This window comes from Cupressus sempervirens, chromosome 1, assembly GCF_028749045.1.
Source record: "Cupressus sempervirens isolate cs-2001-9-10 chromosome 1, ASM2874904v1, whole genome shotgun sequence".
NCBI classification, from domain to species: Eukaryota; Viridiplantae; Streptophyta; class Pinopsida; order Cupressales; family Cupressaceae; genus Cupressus; species Cupressus sempervirens.
The window spans coordinates 63,364,305-63,379,600 of record NC_143118.1 but is presented as its reverse complement, the minus strand read 5'-3'; the positions used below and the strand labels follow the sequence as shown (position 1 = coordinate 63,379,600).

General features: G+C 38.2%; 1 protein-coding gene across 2 annotated transcripts in view; it reads right to left on the bottom strand.

Moving 5' to 3' along the window:
- The window catches only part of LOC149576158 (uncharacterized), a 151,931-nt gene extending 138,994 nt beyond the window's left edge, over positions 1-12,937 (bottom strand). The window contains exons 1-2 of one of the 2 annotated variants that reach the window (XM_089816499.1): positions 12,876-12,937; positions 12,472-12,773 (exon numbers count right to left, since the gene is read on the bottom strand). In XM_089816499.1, coding sequence (XP_089672625.1) covers positions 12,472-12,729 — 258 coding nt within the window. In that variant the 5' untranslated portion in view covers positions 12,730-12,773; positions 12,876-12,937. Of the gene's footprint in view, positions 1-12,471 lie in introns of both variants that reach the window. The other variant, XM_089816503.1, reaches the window with a different exon arrangement.
- Positions 12,938-15,296: the final 2,359 nt, after the last annotated feature.

Below are 15,296 nucleotides of genomic sequence, written 5' to 3'. Positions count from 1 at the left end.
AACCATTTCATCATTTTCAAAGGAAAAATGCACTTTCCATGGCATCAAAATCAACAAGTGTAAAGCTTCAAACTAAAACATGCATAAAATCAGCAAGATAAGCATGAAATTAATTAGTAAGAGAGAAAATGTCCACTTACATGATGATTGTGTGCCAAAATTGAAGGAGAAAGAAACTCCAACTTTGAACAATTCTCAAACAAACTTGAATATTTTCAACCTTGCAATGAAAATGAACCATTCAAACTTGGATATTTTCAAAATGAAGAAAAACAGAAAGCAAACAAGCAGAAACACTAAAAAGAAATGTGTGTTTGGCAAAACACTCAAACATATCAACAAGCAAGCCACTTCAACATGCAAATTCGAATTTGGAGTTTGCAAAAAAACCGAAAACATGAAATGAACGATTTCATCATTTTTAAAGGAAAAATGCACTTTCCATGGCATCAAAATCAACAAGTGTTTGACATCAGATGCCCATTTGGGGCACCTATTTTTGGACAAATTTTTGAAATTTAATTTTTTTAAATTGGGGCAAAAATTTCCACTATTGTTGCACCTGTTCATATGTTTGGATTAAATAAAATAACTAGTACTGCACATATCTAATTTCTTTCGTCTTTCTTTTAACTTTTCCTTGCATTTTTATTTTGCAATGAACATCGACATTTTTGGCATGTGTGGAGTTGGAAGCACCATGAACAGGTCCTTGAACAAATTGGAGATACGAATCTCCTTTCTCACTGTAACTTTTATATTCATTTTTTGAACCATATATTCATATTTTGAACCAAATAGACTTGGAGTAACAAATTCCAAATTTCACTAATTTTTGGGTTTGAACCAAACAGTACCAAAATAAATTCCAGAAACCGTAATTTGGATTTCAAATTCCAAAATCCCAAATCAAGGATTTTAAATTTCAATTCCTAAATCATATTTCAGCAACCAAACGGACCCTTAGTTAAAATCCTCATTTTCAAAAAATGGGAATTAAAATAGGAATTAAAACGGGAATTCCAAATAACAAGTATTTTGAGGGGAGATGGAATTCTTGTTTTGGGGGTCAAATGGGGATACTGAATCCAATTTCCCTGAATTCCAATTCCCATTTTGCAGACCCAAACAGTGGATTAGGAATTTTTGAGAATTTTGAATTCCAATTGCTGCTCAAATCTGCGATCCAAATGGACACTTAATGATTTAATAATAATTTAACCACTAAAAACATAATAACTCCCAAAATACTCATCATTTAAATATGTTGTCTGAAATAGGAGTCATACCTATTATTATCTCCATGTGACCAAATGTACTTTCCAAAAATAGAAAGGGTCCATCTCAATCAACAACCAACTTCCCACAAATAGTAAGTACACAAATCAAAGCCTTAATGAAGTCCAATTTGAGCCAAACAAAGACCAACCTGTAACTTACTGAATTGTGGAGAAGACAAGACCCTCACAAACCAAGCCACTGCCTCAGAAGACCCTCTATCCACAATAATTAGCCTACGAGGATCACAATAATATGCTAATCTCTTAAACTCTAATGCTGGCAAAAATGGGGACATTACAATACTTGAAGTGTTTTAGTGCTTTCTTATTCTCTCAATCCCTCATTTAGATTTGATTGTTAGATGAAGTGTTGCGATTTCAAAGAAAATTATGATGGTGTTTTGATGAATTCTTTTGGTAATGCTTTCGATGGTTTACTAATTGTAAGTCGTCATGCAAAGTTGGCCTGAACCCCATTCCTACATATGCATATCTTTTATCACTCAAGTGTATTATTCTTTCTGATGTTGTTCGTGGTGATATGAAAATCTTTTGCATAACCCTTGAAGATTGTACCAGTTCACGAATAATCGTTGTATAACTTAGCAAAGCGGAGTTCAAGAATTTGTCCACCAAAGTACCATCTATTATTTTGATTAAGCTTAGAATAAAACTAGAACTTCTAAACCCTTTCCCCTTTGCTTTCTGCATATTCAGTGAAAATCCCAAAATAAGTACTCTAGAAAAATCTTTTGATAGCTCCCACCTAGTATGATTTAAAATCAAAGGGAACAAATGTGAGGCCCCTTGTGATATTCAGAAAATATCAACCAATGAGCTCATCCACTGTCAAGGCTTGACGCGAAAGGAACCTTGGAGTCTATTGTGTGATCTTTTGCAATCCTAGCACACAAACGATTTTGATCAAGACAGGATAACATACTTTCGTATTTTGTTCTATTGTTTGGTGAGTCATAAAACACATATCAACAAGGCTTTTGTAGACAGTCCTCAAGATGATCCACTTCTAGATGTAACTGTAGTAGGTGATCCTCCAATTGATCCCCTTCCAAGCACTGAAGAAATGCACTGAAGAAATGACAAGTCCATTTTCTATCTTTGAGCTTCACAGAAAGATCCTCAAGTAGTGTAAAATCCCCATGGGTTGGACTACTTGGATGGCTACTTGATACCATCCGACCTCTTTCTTACTGTTTGTTGGCACATTGGGGCTTTCATTTGCAAGTTTACATGAGATATTTTGTTCTAAAATTGTAATCTAATAGCTCACTCGTAACTTTCAGTAAGGCTTCCCTATCGTTAAGGAACCATAAAGTTTTGGTAGTTGATCATACATTCGTACTAGTGTGTAGCTAATGTTGTTGTCCTTATAATTGATAGAAATAAATAGAAAACTAAGAAAATATGTATCATTTTTTGCTTGACATGTGTTGGTTAACAATTTGTCCCTCCTATGGTTTGGCTTATACCTTGACTCTTAAATGTCCAATGTGGTGGAGGAACAGGCTGCTACCAACAAAGGGGTCAGTGTATGGGTAATATCACTGCCCTCTTGAAAGGTACAGCTCCCTTGAGTGCAAAGTTTTGGAATGAATATTTTCTTTAATAGATCAGGGGTTTTGGGGTATGCTCTTAACCAAAGAGCAATAGAGGAAATAACTGGATCACTCATAGCCACAAGCAAGCCAGGCAAAGAGAAGGATTTGGACAGCCCACAACACCCACAATTATTGCTGCTACAAGCTATCTTTCAGCTCTTCTACACTACTTCTAACTTCTACTCTACCTCTACTCCTACTGCTACTACTATTGAATGCAAGCAGTGCACAGTGAGAAAAGAACATTCATAAGCTCAAGTGGCTCTCTGACTAGTCAAGATCACCCAACAGCAATCTCCTAGATTACTTATGCTCAAATCCTAGAATACCAAATGCAAAACTACACTACTAGATGCAACAGCAACAAGAAAATGGAATAAGAGTCAATGATATAGTGACACTCAGATCACCCTGCCTGGTTACAGCAACTCTTAGATTGCCCCTAACTTAGCCAGTTTCTCATTAAACAAACCCACTTCCAATTACTAGAATGAACATGCAACCAACTATGAAATGCAATGCAGCTTAGGAAAAGAAACATAACTAAACATGTAAAGGCAACACTCAGAATGCTTATACAGCTAACACTACACCAACACCCAAATCAATGAGATATCAACAACTTTGTATCCAACTGTCTTTCAATTCCAAGTAAGCAAAGCTAAATGAACGACAAACAATCACAGTAAATTCGGTACTCCCAGCTACAAAGCTATTTCACAACAAAAGTTTGTCGATCCTTTATTCATCTTTCAAAATTATGTTTATAGGCCCTCTTTAGAGTCTGGCTGGTTACATCCATGATTACATTTCAAAGCATTCAAAGAGGCATAGCCAAAATTAGGTATAACAATAGTCATCCGTTACAAAAGTATGCATGTGAGGAGAATTGACATAAATGGCTACAATGGATGGAAAGAGAGAGAAGGGAGAGTGACACTTGCCAAGAATTAAACTGAAGAAGTATCATGAGAGGCTTGGTAACGCTTTTCGCCCTATCAATCAATTCTTCTTCTTGGGCGTTATAGACTTCGCCTTATGAGCCTTCATACCATCAACAACTGTCCTTAGCTCCTTGACACCTGGGACGAACACGTGGTCAGCTCTAACTACCCAATAGTCATGGTCTTCTATCAATTCCTCTATTGTGGAGACCTTGGATTGGAGCTTGTTTGATGCCATCTTCAAGGTACTGTCAATAACAGTGAACTCCTAGATCTTTGAATCTTGATAGTTGGCTGAGCTGGTAGATTCTTCTATGAATTCTAGGAACTTGGCCTTCATGTGCTAGATGTCAACCAATTGCTTATTTGGAGCCACTTGGGATTTGATGTGTAGACCTTGAAATACATGTAGATTTTCTCAATCACTTTCTTCACATCATCATTCACACTCTTCAATTCTTGCTCGAACTTCACCAAGCTCTCCTTGAATTCCACTGATTTCTTCCAGTGGCGTAATGGCTCTTTACCAGTTCTAAGGATCCCAAGACTAATGGCAACATCAGTTTTCGTATCAACCACTTCTTTGAGCAGTACCAATTCTTTTGTTAACTTCTTCAACTCTGTTTGCATTGAGATTTGGTGAGTAGATATAGTCTCTCTCAACTTTGCCGCATCCAAAATCAGATTGCTAGATTCTCAATGAGGGGAGGGCCTCAAATCTTCAAATCCTCTATCCACACTAGCCCAATTTGCCCAAAATGTCTCTCCTGTTGCAACTTCATGAGCAAATTTTTGTTCTCCACAATAGGATCAAAAGTGCTCGGGTTAGCACTATCGGCTAGAGCAATGGCAAGGGGCCTAAGCATTGCTCTAATATAATCAGTAAGCACCTTATTTGAGGCCCTCAAGGTTGCCTTAGCCATCATCATCTCCTTCGACCTATCCTCGATCATAACATTACCTTAGTTCCATACATTCAGCATGGTGTCATGCATTGAATGTCCCATATCATGTGTCTTCACTTGGAAGTCACCTGGGGCTAGCTCTTCAATTCTCCCCTCCCACTGAGGCTCAGTAATTTCCATCACCATATGCCCTGTATTGACATCAGTAGCCAGAGTTGCTAATGTCTTCTGCTTCTTAGCCTTCTGAGATGTTGGTTGTGGTTGCATCACCTGGGCAATCAAATTTTTACAAGGTGCACTGTCCTCCATTCTTCTCTTCTTCCTCTTAATGGTAACCTCCAACCAAGAGTCAGTTGTGAGGACATTCAATGCAGACTGTAGTGTTGAGGGATCAAACAACTTCCTCGCAACTGGAGGAATCTCCTTCCTGCTAGAAAATGGAAAAGTAATTGTTTTAGTCACAGAATGTACAGGAGGATTAGCCTGATCAGCACCTCCTTCTTGTTGTTGCTGAGGAGTCACTTGAGCCTGATTGCCTCCATCTGGGCCGTTGTTGGGTTGGTTACTATCTCCATCAAGATTGATCACTGGAATAGTCGGGGAGTCTTTGGCTACTAATTGCTCCTTTTCCTTTTCTTTCTCCTTCTCTGCCTCTGTGTCACCAACATTACCAATATCTGGCAAAGAACCTCCTCCATAGGTAGGAATTACTTGAATGTTCTTTTTTGGAGGTTGGTCTCCTCCTCCACCAACTAACTAAGAAGGACCCATACAAGGGGATATAGTAGCAATAGTGATGGAAGCGGGTGCTAACGCTATTTGAGCTCCTCCAAATACGCTTGCAGATGAACCAGTAGCACCCATCCTCTTTCTTCTAGCCCATGTCCATTCTACCCACTTATCAGTCCTCTTTATAATTCCATCCATTAGGATCTCCATCTTGTCAATTACTAGGTCCTCTGGTGGAGTAGACAAAATAGATTTGTCTTTGATTTCTTTTTCATAAGTAGCGGACCTAAAATATGATCCATCGTCTTCAACATCACTAACATCAATGTTCACCTTATACAACTTAACTTGCTCAACTATGAGCCTCGTCCAGAACTCCTCCCAGGTTTGAATCTCTGTGTAACAATCAGCTCAGTAGTCTTCTATATCTAGTACATGCTTGTAACTAGAGCCAAGTTGTAAATTATCCTTCACATAATCAACAAGATCAAACCGAGGCCTTATGACTTCATAATCCTTCAATTTATATTTACCCTCAAAGGCCTTGATCAGATTCTTTGCATCCGATCTAGATGTACATGAATATGCTCCTATAACAATTGGGAAAGGGATTCCCACTTTCTTAACTACTAAACACAAGGTACTAAAATATAGCACTTGTCTACATAATTCAATAACACTATCTTATCTTCAGGATACCTTGGTAGTCTCCATGGGAATCCATTGAATTCACCGATTCTGATTTAGGAGAAAGCTGGAAATTGGATGACATCCAAAGTGAGTGACCACTAAAATAGCTCGAGGTGAAAATCTTCTTTCTGGACACCCTTGAAGCTCTCTGCACAGCCTCATCGTGGTAAAGGCATAGTTAACCTTGACAAGTTCCTCATAACTCTTCTCCAACTGCAAGCAAAGGTAGAAGTCATACACCTTTGTGGTCTCATCAAAATCTTCAATAAATGGCAAGCCAGGCCACCGGTGATATGTTGCCAAAACATATATAAGATAAGAAGACATATAAAATTGCTTAAATGCCTTGGCCTGATTCATCCAACTGGTGAATTTATCACAAATAATTTGGGCCCAATCAATGTATTGTCCATCCGCACAGATCGCCTGCACCAAAAAGAAATGGTGCTCAATGAAATTCAAGACCTCTTAAATAACCTTTTAACCTTAGCAGCAAGGCTAGAATATCAAATATCTCCTGCTTTAGACTAGTTCTGAATGGAATCTCTAAAACCTTACTCTTCTTGCTCTTCGGTGGTTGGAACCAGGTTGCCAGTATATCTCCTCGCCTCAAGGTCTTCTTTTCATTATACATGGAGGCAAATGACCTAAAATCAATATCATAGTACTCAGCTTTGTCTGGAATCCCAAATGCGCTCTATATAAGACCTCTATCGAATGTGAGCAAGACAAAGTTGTTAGGCATCTTGATTTGTTTTTTTTTTGCATCATATCTTACACTGTACTCTTGAACTAATTATGGAACTTGAACTGCCATGGGGAACCCAATGGCTTCCACCAACCCAGTCTCTTTAAGTTTCTGAGTTATAGGATGAATAGGTTGAGAGTTCAATCTCCTATGCAAGTCTCTAAGGCTGTAAAATCTAAAAGACGTGTCTGTGTAATTCTTCAGCTCACTCTCAAGCACAAGCATATGATCAATACCACCAATTCTTCTTGCCATTTTCTATATAACACACGGATCAAGAGAAATTCTCACTTATCATGAAATTGTGCCCGTTGCAAGATGAAGAAGTGAACTCACCAATAATCTGATCTTATTGAATTTGAATTTGAATGTTGGGCATGGAATTTCCCGCATCACATGAGTGAAGAGAAGCCCATTAACTCAGATTTCTCCTTTAATGGTGCAATGATCAATTTTGCAATTAATTTGGTTGGATAACGGCTCCTTTGGACATCATTTGTATTAAATTTGGCTTTAATAGGAGGTCGTACAGTATATCTTATAAGATTTAGGCTTTGAGCTTTGGCGTAGCGGAGAATGGACTTTTCCAATTCCCCTTCTTTATACTAGCTTTCAGAGAAGTAGCCTTTGATGTGAGAATTCGACTTGAAGAGAAATAAACTTTATTAAGCTAGGTCGAGGAGAGGCCTTTCTCTCTTCTTTTTGTAACACTCCTTTTTAGTTATTTTGAAGGCGAAGCACTTCATTGCTTTCCCGGCAACTTGAAAAACTTGTCATTTTGCCTCTTTTGGGATCGCAGCAATCAAGCTTCAATTCCAACTATGGAGAACTTCATTTTCCATTTTTTCGAAATCCCTTGTACTTAGCCATTTTACTCTCTTGAGCGTCTTTAGGAAGCATAATAGTGGCATCTTCCAAAAGAATATCCCATTTTGTAGCATAGTCGCTACCACAAATCGCGCTCTAACATGGCCCGTCAAAGTAGCCCACGGGGTGCTTTTCCGAAACTAGGGAAGCATATTTTCACCTTTTCCTCAAATGCTTTATACTTAAGGCACTTTTCCCTTGGAGTAGCACCACACAAGCATCTCCGAACGAAAATTCTCTTATTTCACTTAAGCCGCTACTCAATAAGCATATCTTACTTGCAATTTGGAAAAGTAGTATCTGGGGTGCACTTTCGGAGGTGGAGTAGTCACCAAGGTGAAACTCCGACAATGTTGGTACTTTCTTGAATTTTATCTTTCTGCATGGCTTTTTGGCATAGGACTCCTCTAAACATCTCCAGGAAGTAAAATGTTCAAATGCATTCTTTAAACTTCTTCGAATACTCCTTTTTCAGAAAATGGGGTTCGCAACTACTCTAAGAGCCTTTGCGCACTTAAAATGGCCAATTCCCAAAATAGACAATTTTGACTTCAACACACTCCAACAATGGTGCATTCTTACTTAGAATCCCTTCAAACATTTTCAGAATGCAACATTTCATACGACCAGCTCGTGAATCAAGCAAGATTTGCACTTTCGGAAAAGTGCCTACTAGGGTGCTCCACTACTCGGAGTCGCACTCGCAGAGGTGTTTTTCCAACAAAGGGAAAATCTTGTCATTTTAGCTTCAATGCTCTTCATAAATATTTCCTTTTGGTTCAGAATCTCTCCAAGCGCCTCCAAAACATGAATTCTAGCCAATTGCTCTATAGAGTGGACCCATCTTCATGCTTTTGGAAAATGGTATAAACAACTTCGCAGCGCACCTGAAGTAGCCTATTTCTAAAGACGTTCAACACTCTGCATTTCTTGAACTTTAGGAAGCTTTGGGGACTTGCTTATCTTCAAGCATCACTAGATGGATCCCTATAGGCATGATCTTCATCCACATCACCAAAAATGGAATTGCATCTCCTCTGTCAGCAAATTAGGTTCTGAGCTACTCCTCCTACGGGGGCGTAGTCACAGAGGTGGATTTCCAACTCAGTCTTAAGACTAAGTTATTTTTCATTCCTGGGAACAACTAGGGACTCCATTGCCTTAGATACGTGTTTTTAACATCTTTGCTTCAAATTCCTTCACTTCCTTTGCTTCTGAAGGCTGTCTTTCTTTCTGTGTCAGAAACTCACTAAACGAGCTTCGCTTCTGGCGGAGGAGTAAGCAAAAAGGTGAAATCTCGGTATAAGCATATTTGAGCACAACTTAATGATCCAACTTGATTTTGGCTTTCTTCTCATCAAGGGAAGACGCTCTACAACCATCCCACCCAATCCTAAGTCACTTAATGACCAAGACTCAATTGATTGGCATGATTTCCACATGGAAGGGACAGGGGAGAAGGCGGAGCAGGGAATTTCTGAAATCCCGCAAGCTTAAGGGAAAATGAGAATGGATGAGAAGAAAGCCTCCTAAGGGGCAACCCAGACTTGTTCTTGAATATTTGCATTAACTTGACCCAAGCAGGAAGCTTAAAAGGGGGAAACTGAAAGTCCGGCAACAAAATGTCAACAGTGGTAACCCCACTCAAAACTCAGATAGATACCTTGGAGTTTAAGATCATCACCAAAATCACTAAGCACAATGTACTAATGGATCTAGATGGGAAAGCTCGGACAGACATTGAAACCTTGAGTGGTCAATACCAGCACCTAGAAGAGTGGGACAAGACTTGGCAAAGGTTTCATCAGCTGTGAGAAGTTGCTAGTCTATAACTGAACATATCACTAGCACACTCGAGGATGCCCAACACTTCTCCCAGACCCTCTGAATTCCCACCACAATTCTAGATATAAAAACAAAAGCTGTTGCAGCTCCAAATCCACATTCACCAGCTAGTTTTGGGCACAACTCAGTGGGTGATAATATTAAGAGCCTCCAGAAGATATACGAGGATATCCTTCCACCAAAACAAGGTTGTCTTGAGGACATGTCAAAGTTTAGAAGGGAGATAATGTTGGCAGGAGCAGGGCAGCCACACAGACTTCTGGAAATCGTGACAGCCAGGCAGACTTCTGGGAATCGTGTCGTATCTAACTGCATCAAGGTTGAAAAGCACAAGAATTAAAACATAGCATATGAGCTAGGGTCACTACATATGCATGATATCCTACCTTGTAGCTATAAATATATTGTGAGGTACATTCACCAGCAGTAGAGTGAATAGAGAGAGAGAGAGAGAGAGAGAGAGAGAGTGAAGGAAGATATATAATATGAATGTATAAGTAGATATAAGAGTGACTGTATATGATACACCATATGAATGCAATCAATATAAGAACTTTTGGGTCTCAATCATGTATTGTGCATGTTATTTGTATCAATCATCTGAATCTGATTCCCTGCCTTCCTGAGTAGGATTAAGTCTGAGGTGTAAGAGTACAGCAACTGAAACTTATTGGAACCTAGAACTCCAGTTTCTGACTCCACATTTTTTGCTAACACACTACATCAAAGGAAAAGTCTGAAGGAAAAGTCTGAGTCACTGCCACAATGGCATGCTTCTCATCCTGATCCAATGGAAGCCCAAGCAATACATCATATGCCTCCTCATCATTGACCTGTGCCGTATCTTCAGGATCAACATCCTGACATTCAGCTGCAGTCTGACAATACTTGGTCATCTGTTTACCCTGAAACTGTGAGACACTATCCATAGCCACCAGCTTCTTCAATCAGTTAGAGGTAATCCTATTCCTCCTGACTGACTAAATGGAGCTATATTGCAAAAATAATTTTTTTGGGCCAATGAACCCTATGCATGTTTTTTCAAGAGGCTAGAAGAGCATTGAAATAGATTGTTTGAAATAGGTGTTCCTGAAACACTCACATTCCTTGAACAGCTTCGATGACACACTTCGTCAATTTCAATTTCTTTACCCTTACTAACCTAACTACGACTAATTGGATTGAAAGGCAGTTTCTGAGCAAGGCAAATCAATTTCCAAAAGAGGATGTTGGCAGAAATGTCCTCACTTGATGAGTTCCTAAGCTTTTGGGGACGAAAAGCTCCCTAAATGGGGAGGAGTGATCTATAAACAGATGCAACTGAAAGATCAATTTCCTTTACTATTAGCCTAGAAAGTGTTAAAGAACCCAGAAGACTAAAAGGGACAGTTTCTTAAAGTTTGTCTTGAAGAGCAATGATTAGTACCGCTCTCCTCCGCTTCCAAGAAGATTATATGATGAAACCCACAAATCGTGTTGTTAAAATCATAGTTCCGAGAATCACCAAAAAATCACCACAATCGCTAGTTTGGCGATTTGATTCATGCTTGGCGATTTTTTTAGAGCCAGTGAATCAAATCACTGATTTTTTGTCATGAATCGCATGAATCAACCGGATGAATCGGCGCAGGCAACCAAAAGTGAAGACATTTTTTTAATAAATATTAAAAACACATGTTTTTTTAATATTTTTTTTTGCCTTTCCTCTTTGTTTTAACCATAAAGGGCCTTCTAATTGTTTACCATGAGTAGAATAGAGGATCTTAATTTTAGATTCTTATATAGATTTATGATTTGATATCTTATGGATCTTCATCTTAGATTCTTACATACATACGTTTCATGGATCTTCATGGATCTTCATCTTACATACATATGTTTCATGGATCTTCATCTTAGATTCTTACATACATTTATGATTTGATGTCTTATGGATCTTCATCTTTCATACATTCTATAATTTGAATCATTATGATCCTATGATTTCTTTTTACTTCAGCTACAGCCTACAATTTACATTTTACATGTGATGGATTTATCGTTTATGTTCCATGTTTATGTATATTAATTTCTATTTGATGATGTTATAGTGTGTTTAAGTTATATTCAATAAAGGGAGTAAGAAATAAGTTTTAAACTGTTAAAATCTCTAAATTTCAAGGGTTTTTTTAATTTGCCGATTCTTGGCCAATTCGCGATTCAATTCGGCCTTGCCAATTGCCTATTCCAATCCGATTCTGATTCCCATTACTTTGGTTAAAAGTAAACAACTGAAAGTCATTTAGAATGGTTGCTCTGGCTCAAATTCTACCCTCCAACGAATTCAAAGAGAGAATTGCAGGCTGATATATGAAGTTTCCATTGAGTTGCAATCATGTTTTTATTTGTTCAACTCATTTTGCATGTTTCCTGAGTTTAGGAAGGTCCAAGTAACAACAAACCTGTTACATCAGAGTTGCATGTAAATGGCTGAATAGTGATGCGAGCATTTTGAAACTTACTCATATTGGTTTCTTTTCCTTTTTTAGGCTTCTCCACGGATATGCTTGTATTGAGCCTCATTTTCAGCCTGTTTCTTATTATCTCTGACGTTTTACAAATTATATCCATTTATCAGTAGTTAAAAGCTACAATTCCTTTTTAATTCACAAAATGTAGCAAAAAGAAATCTTTAAGGTCATGATTCTAGCTTATCAAATCAAGTAAAAGCACCAAAAAGCTATTTGCTAAGAAGCATAGACTAGTTAACATGGCCAGAAACCGCAAGGAGCGCAGAACTTTATTCACACAATTTTGTCTCTTAGAAGAGAAACATCTCAAGATAAGAAAATAAAATACGTGCACCTTGGTAAGCTCATAGACCATGTGAGTAATCTCATTTTGTATGCTTCCATCAGAGTTTGAATTTTCTCCTGGATTGCAGAAGAGAAGAGTAGCATGGCTCTCTGAAGTGACATAATTGGTTGCAATAATCAATGCAATGCTGAAACCACTCTGGGGATCCAGAATCCTGTAAAACCACCCTTCAAACCAAGGATATGGTCGCACTAAACAACTGTTGAAATCAGGCTCGTGGGGTTGCCATGGATCCACAGACTTCATTGGTTACTCGCTACACTCTTGAGGATCTCTTGTCCTTTTCCTTCCTATCAGTTTACAAATAATTCAGTATCGCCTTCGTGCAGGAAAAAAGTCAATTCGAACCCATTTAAATCTATAAAAACCGTAAACAAGTCTCAAAAACTGACTGCGTAATGGAGACAGACAAGGTTTCCATCTACAGAGCAGTTAAATTTGGTCGGAACGCACTGGGTGATAAATACATTCAATGTTTATGTCAAGCCCTTTTTTCCGAAATTGATCGGTGGATGCAAATCAATTCACTGTGGCTTTTTTCTTTAACAGCGGCTTGTCAATTTTCTGGGCTAAATGACACGTATTTGACTACACGAGCCATGTTTTGCAACTTGCGCCTCCCACTCCTCTCTTTCAGTGAACTGAGAAATGCATCGAACTCTACACAAGAGGCCAACAGCGCTACTTAAGTCTGTTTGAGTTGTCTTGCTGTCTCATAGGCTATTTTTAGCCTCGTAGACGTTAAAATTTTATCTATCTATCTATCTCTGATATTGCATTTCATTGGAACTTGAATTTACTGTGGGGTACATTTCATTGCAAAATGTGTTGTCACCAATTACCATGTCAGATATGGGACGGCGTACATGCACTCTGATTTCTACGCAATGCACATCAAACACTTTCGGTTGAATCTGCACATTTCATCTCGTTGCAAATTTGCACTATATTTCAGGAATTGCATAACATACAACGGGAAAAACATCGCGAATTCATCGTTGCCCATGGATAAATTTTTAGGTCCTCTCGTGAGGCCACGTGTGCAAGGAAACGGATAAAGGGCAAACTATTACGGTAGGGCAAACTAAATAGTTTATCCTTTACCTGTTTTCCGTGTGGAATGGGTGACCTTGTTAGAAATTCTTGGCTTGTTTAATATTTTTTTGATAGACAAATTTTTTATATAATGGATGAAAAGTTTTAATGACGTTCACAGACCAAACGGTATGAGGGGTCATACTAAGGATGAGAGACCACGCTAAGGATCGATCACTCTAGTTGTTGTAGTTTTTTCAGATTGTCTCTTTTTCTTTTATTGTGGATCTGTATTAAGAAGATAGTTGCCTTGTGAATTCTCATCTTATCAAAAACTTCTTTTATATTGTTCACCCATAATATATCCTTGTATTGGTGTGAATATCTTCATAAGCGATACATTCTTCGATAAAATGTCATTTTGTTTTCACCACACCTTTGTTGCAAAATGTACGTATCCATTTTTCCCACCCTTCTTTAGGAACCTTTCATCTACCTGTTTCACAAGGTAAATGATAAGAGTTGGTTCTCACTTGAGCAATTAAGATTTTTGTCTTTCCTTTAATTGTGGATCCTAAATATTATTTATCCCCGTGTTCTCATGTAGGATTAAATTCTTTGATGTAGTAGTTTTTTTTTTCACCTATCTAATTTGTCCACATGGCACTCCTAAACTTCTCTAACACCCATTTTATCTCTATATTAGTGTCTAGGCACTCTTGGGAATTGATGTTCTATTTGTTTAGCCACTTGTTGTTTTGCTTCTTCCACGTTTTTATCCTTTGCTCTAACTCTTCGTCAATTGCCATTTTGGGGCAGTGTTGCTTATGCATATCTCCCACTTTCTTTAAGTAGCTTAGTAGGCAAATAATTGTCGAGGCCTCCATCGCGAACATGCCTACCTCCTATAAAAGAATCTCGTAAGGAACTGTTGATTTGACTTTGAGGTTAGTAGTAATAAAGTGTTTTTGTATCCTCTTTGTTTGCCACCATTTGTGGTTTGAAATGTTGCTTCCCCAAACTTCACATCCATGCAAAATTACTAGGACCACCAAAAGAAGACCAGAGAGGGTCTTTCTCGTCTTTCAATCCCATAGCTCTATTTCCCTACACCTATTCTATCAAATATGAATGTATGTTGTTGCTTTTCCTTTTTCAAAGAAAATATCCTGACTTTAGTCTTCGAGGTGTTTACCTCCATCCCTACTTCCAAGCAAAATGCTTCTAAGTTATTCAAATGCTCCCTCAAACCTTGGGCAGTTTTAGCAATAAGGATAAGGTCATTCACATAAAGAAGAAGTATGATGCAAGAGCATCATAAGTGTAAGAGCAATAATGCATCACCCAAAAATATTTCCTTTTGTTTTTTGAATAAGAGTTGTCTCAATGCACAACTGTTATTTTTGGAAGCCTTCTACTTAGTAAGTCAGTCATACGAGTTTGGAATGTCCTAATTTCAAAGGTGGATGTTCATGTTGGATATATTAGCCTAACAATTGGGACTCGGTGTCATATCATGAGTATTTATGGATTTATTATGGATTTTTGGTGTACAATTTTGGTATAAAAACTTCAAGTTCACCGTTGAAGACCTTATAGGCCTCGAATGGGCTCCAAAATGGGGTTGACTAGAGGTTGAGTGAGTTGGCCCCTACAGATCAGGAATTGAGGATTTTGAAAAGTGGTTATCATAGCCAATCGGAGAAACGGTTTGAAATTTATAGCCTTCCGAAGATTGGCCAACCAAAATTTCCAAAATAAGTGTCAAAGGTTTACGG